The sequence below is a fragment of the Lingula anatina genome, chromosome 1, assembly GCF_051362555.1.
Source record: "Lingula anatina isolate TDL-2025a chromosome 1, LinAna3.0, whole genome shotgun sequence".
NCBI lineage: Eukaryota > Metazoa > Brachiopoda > Lingulata > Lingulida > Lingulidae > Lingula > Lingula anatina.
Window position 1 is genome coordinate 2,344,420 of NC_141767.1, and position 18,914 is coordinate 2,363,333.

Consider the following 18,914-nt stretch of genomic DNA (forward strand, 5'->3'; position numbering starts at 1 on the left):
TCATAATTACTTGTGTAAAACATCAAATGATATGCATAACACCTTGTGATTGCAAAAAGTAGCAAACGCAACGTTCAGAATCATTGTAAACACACACACACACACACTTTGGAAAGGTTTGAGTGGGAGGGAAATCTTCAGTTTGAGAAGATATCAACATGGCTTCAATTGTCTTTATTAAAAACCTTTCTTTTCCGGGTAAGACACTGTATGAAAAGAAGACTTGGCCTTCACCCATACTTCTCTACTCGTGATTTAAAATGCCCCTTTATATTTCCAACAATGTCTCATTCCGTCCAGACAAAATGACTGATAATTAGAAATAAGTATACTCCCCTCAGGGTAGCTGCATTGTACGCGACATTTATGATCAATCGTCCTCTTGTTTCGTTCTGAAAACTGATACATGACCCGTAATTATATATTACTGGTACAGGGTGGCATTGATTGTAATTCTCGTTTTTATGTCTCTCGGATTTCCTAATTCAAGTAAAAAACGAAAGTATTGTTCAAGATTGAGGTATGATGAAATGAAAGTCAACATAATTATTGAAACTTCTTTAATCTTTTTTATTATTATTTAATCTGCATCAGAATATGTCAATAAGTCTTTTCCTCTCGGCTTACTAACGGTAGACGGGATAAGGTCTCTTCTGGCGCCATTGTATTAAGCATCAAATTGCTTGACGCAATTCCTGGATCCTATCTCGCCCAGATCTAGTTAAATCGATTTGTGTTTGTGGTGCTTTCCGTGGTGCTTTGGGTGGGTTTGTTGTCCGCCATCTTGGGCGTGGTCCTGGTGCAGACGACGCTCGGCATTCCCGACATTAATCTTGCCTTCTCTTTTATTTTCAATCGTTTCAAGTAGGAGTTTAAAATCGTCCATATCACTGTGCGGCCTTTTATTTTTGTGGAGAATTCGCTGAAGTTTCTCCAGCGTTTCTTTCCGCTTTAACTCATTGCGTGACTCTTGCCATTTGCGCAGGAACTCTCTCTCCTTCAGGGCCACCTCTTGCTCATATTTGTGAAACTTTGATGTTTTATCTGTATCTGGGGTTGAGTCACGGGGTGTAACGTCAAATTTGATGGGATTTTTGCTGTTATGATTATGATGATGAGACCCTTTCAAGTGATGCTTGTCGTGCTTATGGTGATGTGTCTTATGATGATGTGAAGCAGACGCCACAGTAAAGATTAGTACTACCAGGAGAACGTGGTGGCTGGACAGACCCCGCATTTTCATCGGCAGCACCCAGTTCACCTGAACTGAAAAAAGAAAAAATATGAACTCATGACGACTTTATTTTAATTTTGATATGTTAACAAACGAATCTGACTTGATTGGGCGTAGGCCGAGCGGAGAAAATAAATGCAACACGTGTTATGTGAAATGCACGCCGTTTTTAGAGCACCTGTTGCTACATCGTCAAAGTTTCTAAACTTTCCAGCTAGTCGATTAAATTGCCACATTGCATTTAATATATTAACAGCAAGTGACACCAGGGAATTTTAAGGCTATTATATGTTTTAATGCCTAGCGCAGTTTTCACAGTTAGGTTAGGTTCACAAGAAAATAGGCTGTAGGCCTACTACTTCAATTCTGAAGTCAGTAAATTTATCTAAATACTTGCAATGCATTGTTCGTACTTACGTTAACGTCTGTCGTAAATGCTTAAAATACTTTCAAAAACTCCAAAATGTTCATTATAAGACTTTTACTGCCAAACAAAACATGTGGGCATCGCGTAATCACCCTGTGCGTGCATCTCACGTTTCAGTGAGGCAGTTAGAACGCGTGGTACGACCACAACGTCTGCAATAAAAGACCTGAATAGCAAAAACTTTAGGTAATCCGTGGTCATTTTAATTGAACCACAAGCCAATACAGCAAAATGCGTTCTGGCGGTCTGGGAATTGATTCTAGTTTGAAAATTATAAATTTGGAGTCCCATAATTTTTTTCATCAAGAATGCTGTTAATTTTGTGACTTATATGATAAAGGATAAATTTCCCAGTTGTGCACACAATAAAGAAACGTTGTCCTGATGTAGGCCTATCATGTACACTCTTTTTCCAGGGCATTTGTTTAACTTTGAAATTCGGTAATATAAATTGCACCGCAAGCCGTTTTAGAAATCGTGGGAAAGCCACTTTGCCAGAGTCCAAAATTTCAACACTGTCGGCTCATTTGACGAGGATGAAAATCCTTTGTCGTCTCTTTTTTCAAGCTCGAATATTTACCTACCGTCTGTTTTAAGGTATGGAAATGTATCTTCGTGCAACAGAATGCGTTTTAAAAGTTCTTCGTAACCTTCTTACCTCTAAGATCTTGAGAACAACACTGCTACTGTCGCCTGGTAGTTCTGACTGATTTAATTAAAGTAGGTCACTTGGCTCATTCTGCTAGACTGGGGGCTCGCTGACACGCGAATCAATCATCATAATGTATTACCACCTTTGACCCTTTTCCTTGTTTGAGCGATGGAAAGAGTGATAAATGAAATTTTTTCAAGATTTAAGATGAAACACCAGTAAGCCAAATAGAAAAATTATTTATATGATTGAAAAATTTTTAGTTGAAAAGAGACGCAAATAACAATACATTTTTCTTTAATTTACCCATGAAAACAATTTTTGCAGGTGATCTTTGGCCTTAATACGGTCGGGTAGAGGAGATGATTTAATCCCGTTATCTAAACTGGGATATCTGTAATGATAAATTGTCCCGCCAGATGGAAGCACTTAGTTGCACCCAACACACCTTTCAACAGTCTTACTCACGTTTTTAAGGTTATTTGCACCAATATAATGATAATAATGTAAATAGTCTAATTCCTTTAAAGAACATGAAAAAAAATTAAATTCGTTATTCAACATTTTGATTGTAAATTCTTTACACATCATATAACTGCACATTTTGGAAGGCACATGAAAGTCGCAACCGCGGCTTTAAATGTGAAAAATAGCTTTGTATTAGTAATTTCGATGGACTGGAGGTATCTTGCATTCGTCTGTATATTTTTTCTGATATGCTCTGATTTTGGAACCGTTTGGGTTGATGGGAAAATCTACACATATCCTAAGTATTCCTTTAAGAAAAAGAGAGGAGATGTAAGTTGTAATGTATCCGAAATACGTAGACATCTCAACGTTTTCAGTAATGTTTACACTAGTAACGTTAAGTTTACTACGTAGTACAGTGGCCCTGAAAGGGGCAAGAAAGCACAAGCACAATTAGGAAGGTTAACATACTATGGATTTTTGTAACAGTAAAGGCCTAGAAATGTGGTTTATTTAAATTTTGTCCCTAAGGTTTCATGTGTACCCAGCAGTCTTAGTAAATTCACCATACAGGTAATGTATGTTCCTGTAGTGTAATGTTACATCAACAGTTGCCTCAGTTTTTGGCCTTACATGTTACGCAGCCTTGTATTAGAAATCTTTAATTCTACTTGTGATGTGCTGAAGTTGCAAAATGCTAAACTACAAAATGTAGAGATCGAACTTGTAGTAGGTTCATTTTGTTTAAGTTATATGTAAAGCACAGTTTACCAGAGTCATAAATATTGGTTTTTCAGAGAAAGCTGAAACAGGAGCTGAACCGCTGTGAAAAAGAGGCTGATTGTGGAGGCTTCACTGGGCCTCAATATCTAATGTGTATCCGCAAGTGTGTGTCTTCTGAGTGCTTTGAGGAACTCTATGCTCATGATGAGGTGTGTACATTATTACATGACAATGATTGCTTATTTATATGAGAAGTTGTGTGTGTGTGTGTGTGTGTGTGTGTGTGTGTGTGTGTGTGTAAGTATTTTGCTCAGTCACATTGTCTGCACCAGCTTGCTCAGGTCGATTATATCCTTTTACCTCTAAGTATTTAAAACTAGCGCATATATGAGATTAGTTATTTTTAATTTGATATTCTTCCATTTTCAGTTAGAAGAAGGAGAAATTGATGTGAGGTACAACTCCTTCAAAGGTTGTGTCATTAAAAAAATGAAGACGAGGTAGCAACAGACCAGTATTGGAGACAAAAGATGAAAGAACTGCCATTCTGTTGGTGTTGGACACCAAGCCATATTTATGACTTCCAGTTACCTCAATGTCAGCTCAAATATGGAACACATCAGTGTGGTGTTGATACTCACTGTTGATCAGTGAAACTGTCTCAAATGTATTAAATTATATTGATATATACTTTTGCAAAATACAATTTAAGCCACATGGTGGAAATAAAAAGAAAATGCTCAAATATTTAATGGATTTAGTGGATTTTGATTTAGTTTTATTCCATATTATGAAGTAAGGTATGAAGGAATTAGGCAGGTGGTTTTGTTTTACTACCAACGTTATGATGTCATTAAATAAGCATAAAAATGATACCTCACAACTGAAATGCCCCTTTTATAAAGAAATAAACAAAAACTCTTAAACTGGGACGTTACTTCCCCATTTGATGTGAAAAACCACACAAATCTGTACATCTACCGTTTAATAATAATAATAATAATATTATTATTATTAAAATGGCAATGTTTCAAATTTTTGTTAGTTGAAATATCTCAAAACCAGCAAGTAAGGCTTTCATCTCAGGGAATTTCTCTTGACCCATGGTATTTGATGTTAAAAAAAAGAACTTGATTGCGTCATGGTTGGTAAAAAAAAAAAAAAGGTATCGGAAGGTACAGAAACAGGTGTTTGGCTTGGCTCACTTGTCTGTCGCAACTACCGCAATCGACTTTACGACTTCTGCTGGCGTTGCTTCTGGCAAAGTTGGACGTCCCCCGGTGCCATATAAATAACCACTGATTACGAGTCACCAAAACACGGGTTTTGCCAACTTTCGATGTCCTTTACAGCTTTTTTACATATGGTCCCATCCTTGGCTATATTGGTTTGCAGAGGAATGACAGGTGCGGCAACTCCATATGACAGAAGTTATAAATATGTCTCTGATATGGACGAGACAAATAAAATTGGGAAGATAGCAACATCTCAGACAGTATCATCATGCGAACCATCGTGACGTAGCAGATTTTCCATATTTTCATACTTATATACTTCATAAGTCCGTACTTATCATTCTAGCCGTAGATATTCTTGTCACCTAAGACGTTGACTCCTAAAAACGAGTACGTAGTTGACGTCAGAACCGCCACCGTCCAAGCCAGTGACAGTCTGCAGCTGACGTCATTGTAACATATACCGGTACAACACATAGTGATGAATGTTTCAAAGTGGTATTTAATGTACGATAAAACAAAGTGAAAATCATCAGATATGGTAATATATACCAGTACACGTTTGTATAATAAAGGTAATGTAAATCATTTGACACGTTGACGCAGTACATAAATTCTAGTCTGTGGAAACAATGAGATTACATCTCGAGAAACCAGTAGCATTCGCCCCTTTTGGTGATTTCATCACCCTTCATTTTAAACAAAATGGGATTAATTTAAATCAACAACAATAATAATAACAAGTTCCACTGAAGCAGACTTTACTACAGCGGCTCTAGAGATCCTTAACCAGCTTGTGTTTCCACGTCGACTACGTACATTGTAATCATGAAGAGAAGACTGGTTAAAAGCATAATCACTTTTGAAGGTTCTGCAATATTTTACATGTTTGAATAGTGTTAACTTCAACCGCCTTGACGTATATATCTTAACCACTTCACTTCCAATTACATTCTTCCTTTGCTTGCTTTTTCCTTTTCATACGTGAGCGTAGCCGCTTTTTACATTATTATAAAAAGCACATTTATCTACAAGACTGGTATCCAATACGCAAGTGTTCCGAGTATAGCCTACTATGTTCCAGACAGGCACCTTTGGGAAAATATGTTTGGACAAAAGAAAAAAGTGTGAAAAAATAATAAGTTTGCTCTCATTGCTCAATGCAGACTTAGAAATAAACATAATTTCAGCGGGTGCGTCTCATAAGTTCGAAAAATGAAACATTTTCATCTGTTTTTTAATCAAGGGTTCATTGGTTCGAAGGTTCTATAGTAAACATTCTGACCAATGAACCCTCGGACAATTGTCATGCACCCAATTTCAGCAACCAAACTAGATGCCCATCGTTGAAACACGCGATTTACAAAATAATAAATTGAAAAATTCAAAGAAAACGGATTCCTTTAAAAAATTAACCTTTCTTAAGCCTGCCAGTGTGTTTAGAATAAAATACCTTCTGATAATCTGATATGGGTAATTTTACAGGCTACTAATGGCATTTGATAAAACGCATTTTCGTATTGTTTAGGAATGATTTGTTTCGGTCTTAACACGACTCCATTTTGCTTGCACATTCAAACATATTCTTTACTTTTCGGTCTCACAGAGAACCTCGTTCTTGGTATATTGAAAGAAACTGTCCTGGCTCGAAATTCTGTCAAGTAATCGGCCTCTTGTGATCTCAGGTATGCACTGGCACTGCTTAGGGACGAGGACAGTCTGTTCTCATCCAGAGACGCCGTGCTGCCGTTTAAACTGGAAAGATCTGATCCCGAGCTGCAGTACATTCCATGGGAGGTTTCTCGTAGATGGTGTATTGTGGAAATAAGGTCGAGAAATTGTCTTTTCAGGTGGTAGTCCTGCCTCCGCATTTGCCACTGGAATTGAAAACCAATTATATGTTTTCAAAATGATGAAAAACACATAAGGCATACATTACTTTCAATATGAAATGTGAACATTATTTCAAATATAAAATAAGAAAATGCGTTATCTATTCGCATGGTTTTAATATTTTGTGTTCAGGGCTTGTAATGTTTCAATTTTCGTTTAATTTTTTATTCCTATTATCAAAATGAACTGAACTGTAACCTCACTGTGGTATGAAAATAGGCCCTAATCTCCACTTTCCTACTTGTTCAAGTTTGTGGTCAGCATTTTTGCCTTGCGTGTCATATCAGGTTACACACCAGTTGATAGTCAAAATGTTAGGGGAATAACTTGGTCTCTGATAGTCCCCCTAAATATAATCCACAACTTCTGGGGAGATTTACAAAACTGAGGTTGTACTTAAAATCTATATGCAAGCAAGTCTATGGATGTGGTGAAATGTTACATCTATATAATGCATGGGACAGTTTTCAGCGGCGGAAAGTGTATTGCATATTGGATAATATTCACCCCAGAGTAACATATAGCTTGGGGCAATTAGGGAATTATATATATATATATAATTCCCTGGGGCAATACACTAAACCAAACGTCACCCGAGGCGATGCGGGAGTGATTGACAAAGTTCAAAAAGTCTTTTCCTTGTGCGCGATCACTCGTAGCCAGGTAGAGGGCACTTTTGCACGAACAATTTATAAAAGGCTTTCTCTTATTAAATGCTAACGACTTGTTGATTTGAAATAACGCAGAAGGATGGCCATTCATGTTTGCTGACCGCTTATTAACTTGGATATATGTTATTGATGGCAAAATAAGTGCTCTCCATCGTGGACCCAATCGTGACTTGACTGCCCAAGCACCTGTGGTCTAGAACCATTGTTCCACTTCCACCAGGGGTGGATAAGTGCAATCTATTTATGTAGGCTGCTCAAAATGTCTATTGTATTCGGCTTTATCCGCTAACTTAACTTGCTTTCAGGCAAGTTTATTTACATTTCCATAATGTGGAAACCATACCTTACTGATATCACACCCTTTAATATGTCGGCCGTCACCTCTCCATGCCATCACAAAGCTAAGCGGCCACAGCCACCGAATGTTTTTTTCGATCTACTGCACGACAAAGCATCGAATGCTGTGAAAATAATGGTAAATGAAAAGTATACTCCTGGTCCATCATCAAAACACAAGAACATCAAGCAAAAAGAGCGCATGCCACTGATAATGAAAAGGAAGATGAAAGTAAGAGACCACCCGAGCGTCGATCAGTGTGCTGTTCTGCTTTCATTAAGTTCAGTAGACAATGTTATCTCAGACTGAACGATGCTTTTAGAGGTAAGCATGAAATTGCTCCACACAGGTGCGTACACAGACATTCAGCACCTGAGTGATTTCTGAAGAAGATGACCCCAACATCGTGTTTACAAGGTGAACAGACGAATGGAATTGTTTGGAAACAACATAACAACTGCGACCGCAATGGTAGTGCATTGTTAAGACGAAAGACATTTTCTGCACCAAACATGCTCTATCTATTGATATCTCCTCGTTGGGAGCCGCCCCAGTTATTATTATTATTATAGAAGCAATCACGCGGAAAATTCGATTTCATGTTTAAAAAATGAATATCTGTATAAAAATTGGATAATAGTACTCAGTACCTTCAGCATACCTAAGAAAGAAAGAGAATTACTTTTTAGGAAAGTCTGACAATCAAAGCGATTCATATTTTTTTGAAGATGTACACACTGAAGACTTGCAATGAATTGTCCAAAATCACCTGCATGTTGCACTTGTTGTAGACGGTACAAAGAACAAGATTTTTTTACTGCCTATACACTAGGAAAGGTGACAAAGTCAGACATTTTACTTTTTGAAATTTTAACGAAAACTAATGTTTTCAACAAGAATGTACATCACCAATGTTTTAAAACTATAAGTTATATCACGGCGACGTTTCCGTTCGAATGTTCGTTCAATATTTTCTTTTTTAAATCAACGTGTCGGGCGTATACGGATTCTTATGTAATGCGCCATTAAAGAATAGTACTATCGTTTCAAAAAAAGTGAAAAAACTCCTCTGTAATACGTAGATACCTAAGATGTAGATATTCTAAGCATATTCTTTTATCTTAGTAGAACTATATTTCATTTAAAAAAAAACAATGCAACCACTTTGATTACGACCCCCAAAGGCGACTAAATAAACCCGCATGTCACCTTGCCGTATGTCTAAAATAGTATACAAAATCTAAGTATGCAATAATTATATAATACATTTTATAATACATGATTTTATAAGCAGACCCTGTGGACAGAGGGTAGGTGGTTTCTGTGTTCTACTGCGTCGTTGATGAATTCCTGGGGCTGATGTTTGGCCAAAGAAGTCATAGATTAATTTCACAGCATTATCGCTACACTGCACAATATGTATCTGCCACTGCACATCAATAGAGATGTCCGAGCTGATTAAGTCAAGAATGAAAAGTTAACCAAATTAAAGTAATTTCTTTTGTGGAGAACTTGTCCTGTTTAATACTTGTTTATTATAGAGAGCGGGTCACGCAGAAGGAAAGCGGACTACGACACCCGTTAAAGTAGAGTTTTAAGATATTTTTAATTCTGCTATAAATTATCTGATTTAGGTATAATGAGTACTTGAATTTCACAACGGATCCTTGTTTATGCAGTGTGCCACTTCTACAGTAATTGGTAAATGGATATTTTTGTGGGTTCAAAACCATTCTGATTATTCTTAAGAGGTGAACTTTCTATTTAAACGCCTTCAAGCGAGCAAATATGGATTTTTTACCCTGAGTAAATTAGATTCTTTTTGAGGGTTACGGCGATGTCAAGAGTCCGTTTGTTTGCAAGGCAGCAATGTTAACCATGTAAGCGACATCGTGCCCTAGCAAAATACGACAACGTGAAGGTTCTGGAATTAAGTAGCGGTATTTCACGATCAAAGGGGAAATTGTACATTATTCTCTTTGTCAGAGGAAGACATTTCACCCATTTTGAAAGTTGAGAGTAAAATGTTATTAGCATTTATCAGAAGAAAACAAGACGGTCAACATTTGCAACTATAACAATTTATGGATTCCTTTCAAGTTAAGCAGATTACTATGTGTTAATCATAACGAATACGCGTTTTTTTTCGAAATGAAAAGAAAATACACATAAAACGATGCCCGACATAAACGAGTGATTAACGATCTTCTCAGACTGGCTATAACCAAATCGCATGTTTTTACACATCGCTAATCCCATTTCATTAAGGTGTGAGAACGATTTTGATGTTAAAATAAGAGATTGAAATACTCTCTCTCTCTCTCTGCCCCCGGATGTATGTGACACGTGTTAGTCAAGAGGGACAAACGTTCGTACTGTAGTGGGAGGAGACATCGTCGCCTTCTGTCACAGTGTCAACAACCCTGTCATCATTAATCGCCCCTTGAAGGTAGAGATGAAAGAATTTTGTATAAAGTCAAATTCGTCTTATCGGGACTTTGAGAGTTTTATCATAAACCTTATTATGAATTCCCCCATATCTAGCATTTCTTTACACTTAACAAGTCATCTAATGTGAGGTTATGCGTAACGCGGTGACGGAGCGTTTTCACTTTACTTCACCTGACTTTCAATATACCTTGCAACCCAATACTGTTTGTATTTTAGAGCACTGCCTTTCGTTCTAATTTCAAAGACTCATTCTCTCCCTGAATATAAAAAAATCTCTAACGGTTAAGAGGAACAGGTGAGTGTTAGGTTAGATTGAACGTGTCATTTATGTTGAGGTAGATTTGATTACTCTTTAACAACATTGAGGAATTTGCAACACAAAACGCACGCCTTGTCATATCATACTAGCAGCGCTCTGAAAAGAATGCGTTTTTTGGTATCCCATTATATTCCCACTTATCTTATTTCGCTCTTATCAAGAACATACAGCACTAAATTACAAAGATTTTGAATACAGACATTTGTGTTTCGACTGCTAATCAAATGGAATAAAATGCTATCTCCGAATGAAAAATAACCTGTGATCTCTGAAGGACTGTGAATCATTTAAAGCTGCCAAGTTCTCCATAGAATCGTAATACATCAAATACTTGTATTTAGTTCTCTTATCTGAATCGTTATGCTTTCGAGATAAAAGCAGTCCTTGCCCGATAAATGTTTTTCATTAAGATATAAAACATATATTATAATCCTGAAAGAATAATTCAGGATTGACGACAGCCTTTTGAAATACCCGTATGTAGGGCCTACGATGTTGATTTGAGAAAAAGTTTTCCTATTCCTCATATTAGCATCTTTGTGGGGAAATCTCTACGGTGAATAAGACACGGCATTGATTTAAACTAGGCATCAGTTGCCAAATTTAAAATCTTATCGGGCGGAATACTGTGGTTACACATCGCGTCTGTTACACAAATATCACTGGCTGTTAAAATACATCAGTCGCCTGCAGCTTGGCAAGGAGATGTGTAAGCCAAGCAATAAAAGCCATATCGGACTTAAAGGCATTTTTAAATAATCTCCTGGAATCACTGTGTGATGATAAAGGAAAGATGGCTTGTAGCAACACTTTCACTTATATAGAAAGACAGGCAGCGTGAAAATCTGTGGAAATGTGCCAAGTAGCTGGCCCCTAGGAGGATATAGTTTACCAAAATGTTTTTCTACTCGATTAAAGTTAGACCGGTGGGTGCTACTGTCAGGCAGCGAGTATTCTAACACGACTAATTAAGTGGGATAATTTCCAAACATGCAAAAATACCCTCATCTTTATTTGTCTCCCCTCCTCCTCCCTTTTCATGGATTTACCTGTGACGCCTTTGTTCAAGATCAACGAGAGACCATTTATCATAACGAAATGCATGACATTTTAATCTACGCTGTGTTTTAAAGATAACATCCCTTTCTTTGGTACACTTACTTCGTCTATTTAAAGAGACATCGGTGACGCAGGTCATATGGAATATTTATGTGAAGATAGTAAATCTACATGGATTTTCTGACACTTATTGGAAATGCAGCGCTGCTATTTCCATAATATACCTTTAGATTATACTCACTATTTCATGTCTTAACCACTTAATAGCCGTGTCGAGATCCCTGCCTCTTGATACGAAATCATCTGGATTGCCAGAATAATCTGAAACCGCATTTTTCTCCGTATCTGTGGCTTTGTCTTTAAATATATTGAACCTCGGTGGCAGGGTGATACTGGGACTCTCCGCAGGGGGTCCGCTGTTACCGATAAAATTCTGCATTTCGTCTGAATTGAACCTCACCAATCTCGGTGATAGATGATGAAAATCGCCGTACTTATTAGGTGTGCTTTTGAAATGTTTCTCACAGTTGGCGCTTGTTACTGATAAGTCACAATCTGTTGCTGAATTATTACACGGCGAACTACCTGTTGATCCAGCTGTCTCCACACTACTTGTGTTGCTGAGGCGAGCTATACTCCTGTTACTAACCGCGCCGTCGCTGGCATCAAAGTCAGAAAATTTCCGACTGCTTGAAAAGTCATTATTAGATTTTTCTGTGAGAAGTCTATCCTCGTCTACTGTTTCAAGGTATCCGTGGCCTTTAAACGAGATATAGTGGTGTCCTTCAAAGCATTTGTGTTCCACCAGGTTGTTGTTATTTTTAGACAGATGGGAGTCGAGGTTGTCCGGGTGGAGGTGAGGGGTTCCGTTAGTTTCCCAGTGATCTGCCGAGTCTCCGGGAAGTTTTCCGTGGAATCCCGACTCCGAGTTCTCCACACACAAACCGTTGACTCTGATAGAGGGAGATGCTAGGGGCCACTTGACGTGCTCCCCGCTTTCATAGCTCATATTATCAGTCACCCAACAGGACCACTTCAAAGGCGGCTGGATTTGTTTTCCTCGTGTCCTCGATAAAACCCCGCAGTGCTATGTCGGACCCCAGCATAAAACGTTGTCAAAGATAAAGAAAATACCGTTTTATTTTTGTCAGTTTTCTTCTCAACCCACCTGCTGCGCAGGACACACGAGGCTAAAGTGAGCGTGAATGTCAGCCTGATATCGTATACCTCCTTCCTTATTCAATGGGGCCTTCAGCGGTCATGCCTGCCTTTTATACCTGCGCTCCAAGTTCATGTTATTTTGTTATGATAACTTTTCATCGTAAGTTCCTCGCGACTCTGTAGGTAAATACGTGATGTTTAACCACCCTTCGTTTTTCTATGTAACAAAATCATGCGTAGATAATAATGGTGTTCTTTATCAACACTAAGTTCAATCATCTATGTAATACCATGTTGTCAAACATCCCGATAGTCGTGTGAAATTCTCGTGACTATTTTCTGAAAAAATTGGTAAAGGAAAAGTCTTCGTTTCACGAAGGCAGACTATACAAACAGTACAGTAATCTCCGACCGCGAAAGCATGTAATGCTATAACTGTAGTAAAAGGTCAGTGCGAATCAAAAATGCTACTAAGCTCATAAGCAAATCTGCGTTACTAAAATTCTATTTGTTATGCGAATCACACGCACTGTCTACAGACGTGTCTTGCAATAATACGACGTGATGGACAGCTCGTTAACGGGAAACACCGTGTTGCCTCAAGCAGTCTCCATCTTCATAGCTATGAAATATGATGATGAATTACTTTCATGTTCAGATGTTTTTTGTCTGACAACGGCCATAGAAGAGAGAGACTGAGAATAGATAATGCACAAGGTCGCGAAATAAGAGCTCCTTTTTTCAACTTCTAAAGCAGATGTGACTCTTTAAAAGTCAAGCAACATGATATGAAGGGTTTCTACAGAGCATTACAAACTCAAATGTTAAAAATAAAATCCTGTTGTATATCTTTACAGGTGAATAGTTTATTTCATATAAATTAATGCTTATTCCGTTTCCACGAAAATCTTTAATAACGATCAGACAATTTTCAATAATAATAAGCTATGTTCTTTATGACCTTAATATATTCGGTTAGCAGTTCTTTGCTAGATTGTCATCTTGCCATGGCAACTTTATAATATCCTAGATCAACTCTGAAGGAACAAAAGATTATGAAATTTCACTTTATGGCTTTAAGGTTTAGCCCCCTCACAAAGTGTCGCGTTGGACCCGCGTTTTGTTTGGTATATTTGGATAACAGCACCCCACAGCAGGTGTATATCGTGATTAAGTAAATAAATCTCATTTCTACCTACGACTCAGATATAAACAAAGATTCTGTAATTTGACGCCTTAACTTTAAAGGCAAAATGTGGGCGAGTAAACATCGATTAATTCCAGGTGACCTCTCTGTAACAATCCTCTAGAACAACCGTCAGCGAAAAAATAATGCGTAAGCACATCTAACACATTTTCTCTACAGAGCACTACCGTGAATGAAACCACGTGTACAACATCAGTAGAAGCAGGGTGGATTCCGAGGAAATCATGTTTCACAGGGAAGGCCTTGGCTTTTTATTATGCAAATGAGTGGTAAGCAATATGTTTCTATTGGCTCAAACTTCTTAATTTCCAAATCAAGGAGGCGCATTATATACATATTTCAACAACAACGTACACACAAGAGATATCGTTCGCGATGATTTCTGTCACAATGCGAAGCTGAAGAAGCTTATTGATCCTCGTTAATGTAGTAAGTTTACATATGAAAAGGACTGTGCAAGGAATTAGAATTGTCTTATATCTACCCCTTTTTACTTTCCTTTTTTATATATCCTGTATTTTTGTGGATGTCCCATAGCACGTTTCGTACTTTTTAAGTAATGATATATTATCTTTTGTTCAAAAATTGTATTTTCACGCAACGTCAAATTCAAAGAATGTTTGAAAACCTTTGATCGACGAAAGCCAAATGAAGAAAAAACAGGGTTTATATCTGGTTAAGACACACTATTTAGATCCCGAAAAATTAATTTTCTCAACGGACTTGAATAGTGTATACTTGAAGATAAAAGGAATATTGCTGAAACTTTCAGGAATAATAATCTTTTCCTATTTTAAGGTCTAACTCTGATTTTGTGAATAAAACTACTCCCAAAAGAAGCAAATATGAACTCCTTGTAAAGTCAACCAATTGTTGAATCCAAATAAACAATGATTCTTTAGAACTGTCATAAGAGGATCACATTTATAGAAGCCTTAGAACTGTATAGATCACTAGTGAGCATACTACAGTATCGCTGCTGGTAACTGAAGCCAAGAGAGAGGCCAGAAGTGCAATGCACCATTACTTCAGAATCTGTTGCCAAGCAACAAACCCGATCACACGCATTGTGAACGCTGATGCTGCGCGTTTTTCATTGGTTCAAAAAGCGGATGCTTTTTAATATCGAATAATGTAAAATTGCAGACAATAATGAAAGATTGAAGCCTAACAGGCTATGTTTATCTTAATTCTTAGAATATCCTTCTCTCTGAATTAGCACCTTCGTCAATGCGAGAGAGGGTTTTATACGTGTGTCATAATAAGCCGTTCCTATTTTCGTGACACACCACGTATAATTACGCTACATTGTCTTCTTAATATTGTCTTCGGCTTGTTATTGGAATCAACGGCTTCAAAAGCAGCTATATCAGTCTCGTAGGCTTACAGTAACCAAGTAGTGAAAGAGCAAGGCATGGGCTGTAACGCCAGTAAAGACGCAATCCACGGAAAGAGGAACGTGTATAAAAATATGTCTCACTTGGACGTGAGGACCGATGAAGCGATTTCACCCAAATGCACCGTCTGCCCTTCTGCACTCATGGATGACTCCGTCACAGATTCAATGGAAACGACGTCGTCGACATACATTCAGTCCGCGGTTCCCTCTGTTGTTGATCCCGAATCTTCGTGCGACGGCAGAAACCAAGGCCTTCATCACAACAGGATCATAAAACATTCGCACAGAGATATTAACGAAACGCATAAAGAGTGTGAGAAGAAGAAAAAACAACCCGACATGGAAAAAAGATCCAGTTTAAAGGATCGATTGATTTATTAGCAATAAATGCCGACTTAGGTTGACATGCTCTTCATACTGTGTGCACCGTTACTTCTCAGTCTGGGTAACAGACATTTTCAGACGGCGAGTTTGCACTTTTTTAAAGCAAGGAATTCAATCCACGCCTTTGGTTAAAGTAGATTTGCTACGAGAATCAACCTCTATCGAATTTAAAGATGTTCAATATATCTTGACCTTTTCTTGAAAAGAGAGAGAAGGAGAGAGATTGTATGCGGACGTTAAGAATCATGTGACAGCAAGGCTTTTAACTAAAGCAGTTTATATGAAGAGAAATGGTTCGGATAAAGGAGAAAAAACTATAATTGCAAAGACATTTTTTTTTCAAATTCAAAGAACGAAAAAGACAAACTAATCTCAGAATGTTGCACAGACCTGTGACAGATCACAGCAGGCCTTACGTCTAAAGCAGTTTATATGAAGACTAATGATACGGATGAGAGAGAGAAAAAAAAAAAACAATTGCAAAGAAAATAACTTTTTCAAAGAACGAAAAAGACAAATCAATCTTATAATGTTGCACAAACCTGGGTGTTTGACGGATCACGATATGAATTTTCTGGATGTATATCATTGCGATTTACAAAATCTTAAAATACTACAAAACTTCCTTGGTAAACCATAGAAAATTACACCCATATTCTCAGACCGGGTTTTCTTGCATTTTTTCGGGTTCTGCGGCCTTGGTTGCCAAGCAACAGTCTGAGAAGCAGGTGTCTAAATGAAATTAAAGACGTATGCATTGGTACGTCTCATACGCCTGTGAATGCTGAGTCTATATTTTATAATCATTGTGCAGGAAAATCTACTTGAAATGATAAATTTCTTATTGATTTTCTTATAATTCAATGATACGTCAGTCAACGTTTAATCATATTGTCGCAAGTAGATGGCAGAGACAAAGACATATGGTGCGTTACCTGCGCATATTCATTTTATTCAAATATCGAATAATTGTTGTTGAATTATATTTTAATATAGAAATATTGATCGTGTCAGCCGTAATGGACTTTCAGTCAATTTTGAAAGGTTAGTTGAACACCAAATCAAGTAAATAGTGCATATACGAAGGTTTTGGTTGCTTTAGTCATAGTTTTAGATGGATGACTTAATTTCTTTCTTTTCTTTTTCTAAGATTTCACAGAATGCAAGACGTTAAAAAACACTGTGTTTAGTTTCTATAAGCTTATCAATCACCGACCACAATTTAGACTGCATACTGATATTGTATGTCCATGAATTATATAATAATAATAATTATAATACTTAAAATAATACTTTATTGAGCACTTCAGTGTTAACAGATGCATTTTTACGGGCTCTCTACACGTTTTGCAGGCTCTCTACATATATGTATAAACAAAATACATAGACATTAAATAAATAAGACACGAGGACTGGGAAATAAACTCATTATAATCCCTTCACACAGTTTTTCTGGCCTCCGTTTCAAAATTAAAATTAAAGTCCAAATACGGCGTCAGCTTTAAGACTGAGATGGTCTACTACTTGGACCCAATATACACCTGTAGACTGTAGTAGCTGTCGATTTACGAACTGTCGTTTGAAGAGGAGATATTCGCCCTCAGTTGTCACTTTGAGACGCTGATGAATCGAAAAATCAACTTGAACGACGCTTAAAGTGCAGGTATACATGTAGTTCATCACAAGGACACAGTGAGTAAGAAATCAAAATGGGATAAATATTAGTGCGAAATTGCGAATATAATTAAATATATATAATATTTCATAGCACTCAATATAATCCAACTGTTGCGAGAGGAAGCAGGGTGACAAACCCAAGGAAGGCGATACATACTCTAATGTGCCAATATTAACCTGTGAGATATAAAAAGTGGCATTATATCAGGAAGCGTTAATCACTCAATATTGCTTTGGAGGCACACAAATGAAAGCGTCAATCAAGGTATAACTGTCAAAGCATAAGATGACTTGTTGGCGAGAAAGGCGATAAATACTGAAACCGTGACTGTAACCATCTCCTCTGTATTCACGACATAAAATCAATATATCTTGTGGAAAGGTAATGCTTCCGACAATTTTTGCATGTGCTGTTGCTTTCAAAACTGAAATAATTGACCTCGAATTAAAATATTGTCGCAAAAATAATTGACCAATGAGAGCAATCCTTCAGGAAAATAATTGGGCACAATTTGAATACATATCTAGTAAACCTACAAATGATGAGCATTTTTCTCCCCCCTCCCCCCTTATTCATAAATTGAACTGAACACCCATTACAGCACTTGTGTCATTCCTAAATCTGCCATCTGTGATATTTTTCATTATTTTTCATTTCCATTTTTGGTTCATTTTTCAGAAAATGTCTCACATTTGACCTCAGGTAACCTTTGACCTACTTTAATTGCTATATTGCTTAATAACAAATATACGTTTATTTTTTTAGTTTATCAATTAGAACTAGAAAAGCTCTCCGACAGCGCAGACCTCCGCCAAGGCAGCAAAGTCTCCACCCAATGCCGTTTCACCCCTAAATTTTCATTCTATAATGATTTAGTTTTTTATTTTTGATTATGGATTATTGATTGATTATTGATCCGGATCACCACCAAAAACTAATCATCTGTTCCTTGGCCCACTTCTGACAGTTCCTGAAAATATCATCAAAATCGGTGCATAACTTAGTTTTTTATTTTTGATTATTGATTGATTATTGATCCGGATCACCACCAAAAGCTAATCACTTCTAAATTAACCCATTTCTGACCTACCCTGAAAATTCCATCGAAATTCATCCAAAACTTTTTGAGTTATGTTGATGACAAACAAACAGGGGTGAAAACATAACCTCCTTGGCGGAGGTAACAATTGTTCAGCTAAATAAATGAGCATAATTTGTATCATAGTGCAGACATAAAAATACAGGCAACAATTTGCTACAATGTTAAAATGATTAGGATAGTGAGGTTATATAATAAAAGTGAACTTTTAATTAAAATTGTTTGGTCAAATTTCGAACAACCGATATCCTTTGTTGCCTTCTTTCTTGTTGTGAATGGGACTATGAAAGTTTGTGGTACACTGGGATGGAGGATGGCATCAACACTCGCATGTCTTTGTCTGTCTCTATGTCTTGATTGCCATTTGTAGACTTTACTGACAAAAAAGGAACACAAAAGGCCCATTCTAGAGCATAATAATCTTGAGCAGTTTTAGACATGTTTTGCTGTTGCATTAAGCCAGTATCAATGTGATGACAAGAGCATGACATGAAGCAGTAACTCGAACCACACTTAT

The 18,914-nt window shown here is 37.2% G+C and overlaps 2 protein-coding genes across 2 annotated transcripts; one reads left to right on the forward strand and one right to left on the reverse strand.

Annotated features, from left to right (window-relative positions):
• Window positions 1-158: 158 nt before the first annotated feature.
• On the reverse strand, window positions 159-13,052 carry LOC106176461 (uncharacterized). The gene is made up of 3 exons (XM_013558855.3): window positions 11,711-13,052; window positions 4,710-6,616; window positions 159-1,266 (listed from the first exon to the last, which is right to left on the reverse strand). The coding sequence occupies exons 1-2, from the start codon at window positions 12,476-12,478 to the stop codon at window positions 6,314-6,316; spliced, it is 1,071 nt and encodes a 356-aa protein (XP_013414309.2). The 5' UTR covers window positions 12,479-13,052; the 3' UTR covers window positions 159-1,266; window positions 4,710-6,313.
• Window positions 2,947-4,251, forward strand: LOC106176061 (uncharacterized). Its single transcript, XM_013558276.3, has 3 exons — window positions 2,947-3,111; window positions 3,579-3,713; window positions 3,934-4,251. Exons 1-3 carry the CDS (start codon window positions 2,986-2,988, stop codon window positions 4,006-4,008), a joined length of 336 nt encoding a protein of 111 aa, XP_013413730.3. The 5' UTR covers window positions 2,947-2,985; the 3' UTR covers window positions 4,009-4,251.
• Window positions 13,053-18,914: the final 5,862 nt, after the last annotated feature.

Excerpts from the sequence above, each read along its gene's own strand:
- LOC106176461 (XM_013558855.3), bottom strand. The coding sequence starts at position 12,478 with ATGAGCTATGAAAGCGGGGAGCACGTCAAGTGGCCCCTAGCATCTCCC. Across the intron at positions 6,617-11,710 it reads AGTGGTTAAGACATGAAATA|TGGCAAATGCGGAGGCAGGA; the intron begins GTGAGTATAATC and ends TTTCAATTCCAG.
- LOC106176061 (XM_013558276.3), top strand. The coding sequence starts at position 2,986 with ATGGACTGGAGGTATCTTGCATTCGTCTGTATATTTTTTCTGATATGC. Across the intron at positions 3,112-3,578 it reads TTAAGAAAAAGAGAGGAGAT|AGAAAGCTGAAACAGGAGCT; the intron begins GTAAGTTGTAAT and ends TTGGTTTTTCAG. Across the intron at positions 3,714-3,933 it reads AACTCTATGCTCATGATGAG|TTAGAAGAAGGAGAAATTGA; the intron begins GTGTGTACATTA and ends TTCCATTTTCAG.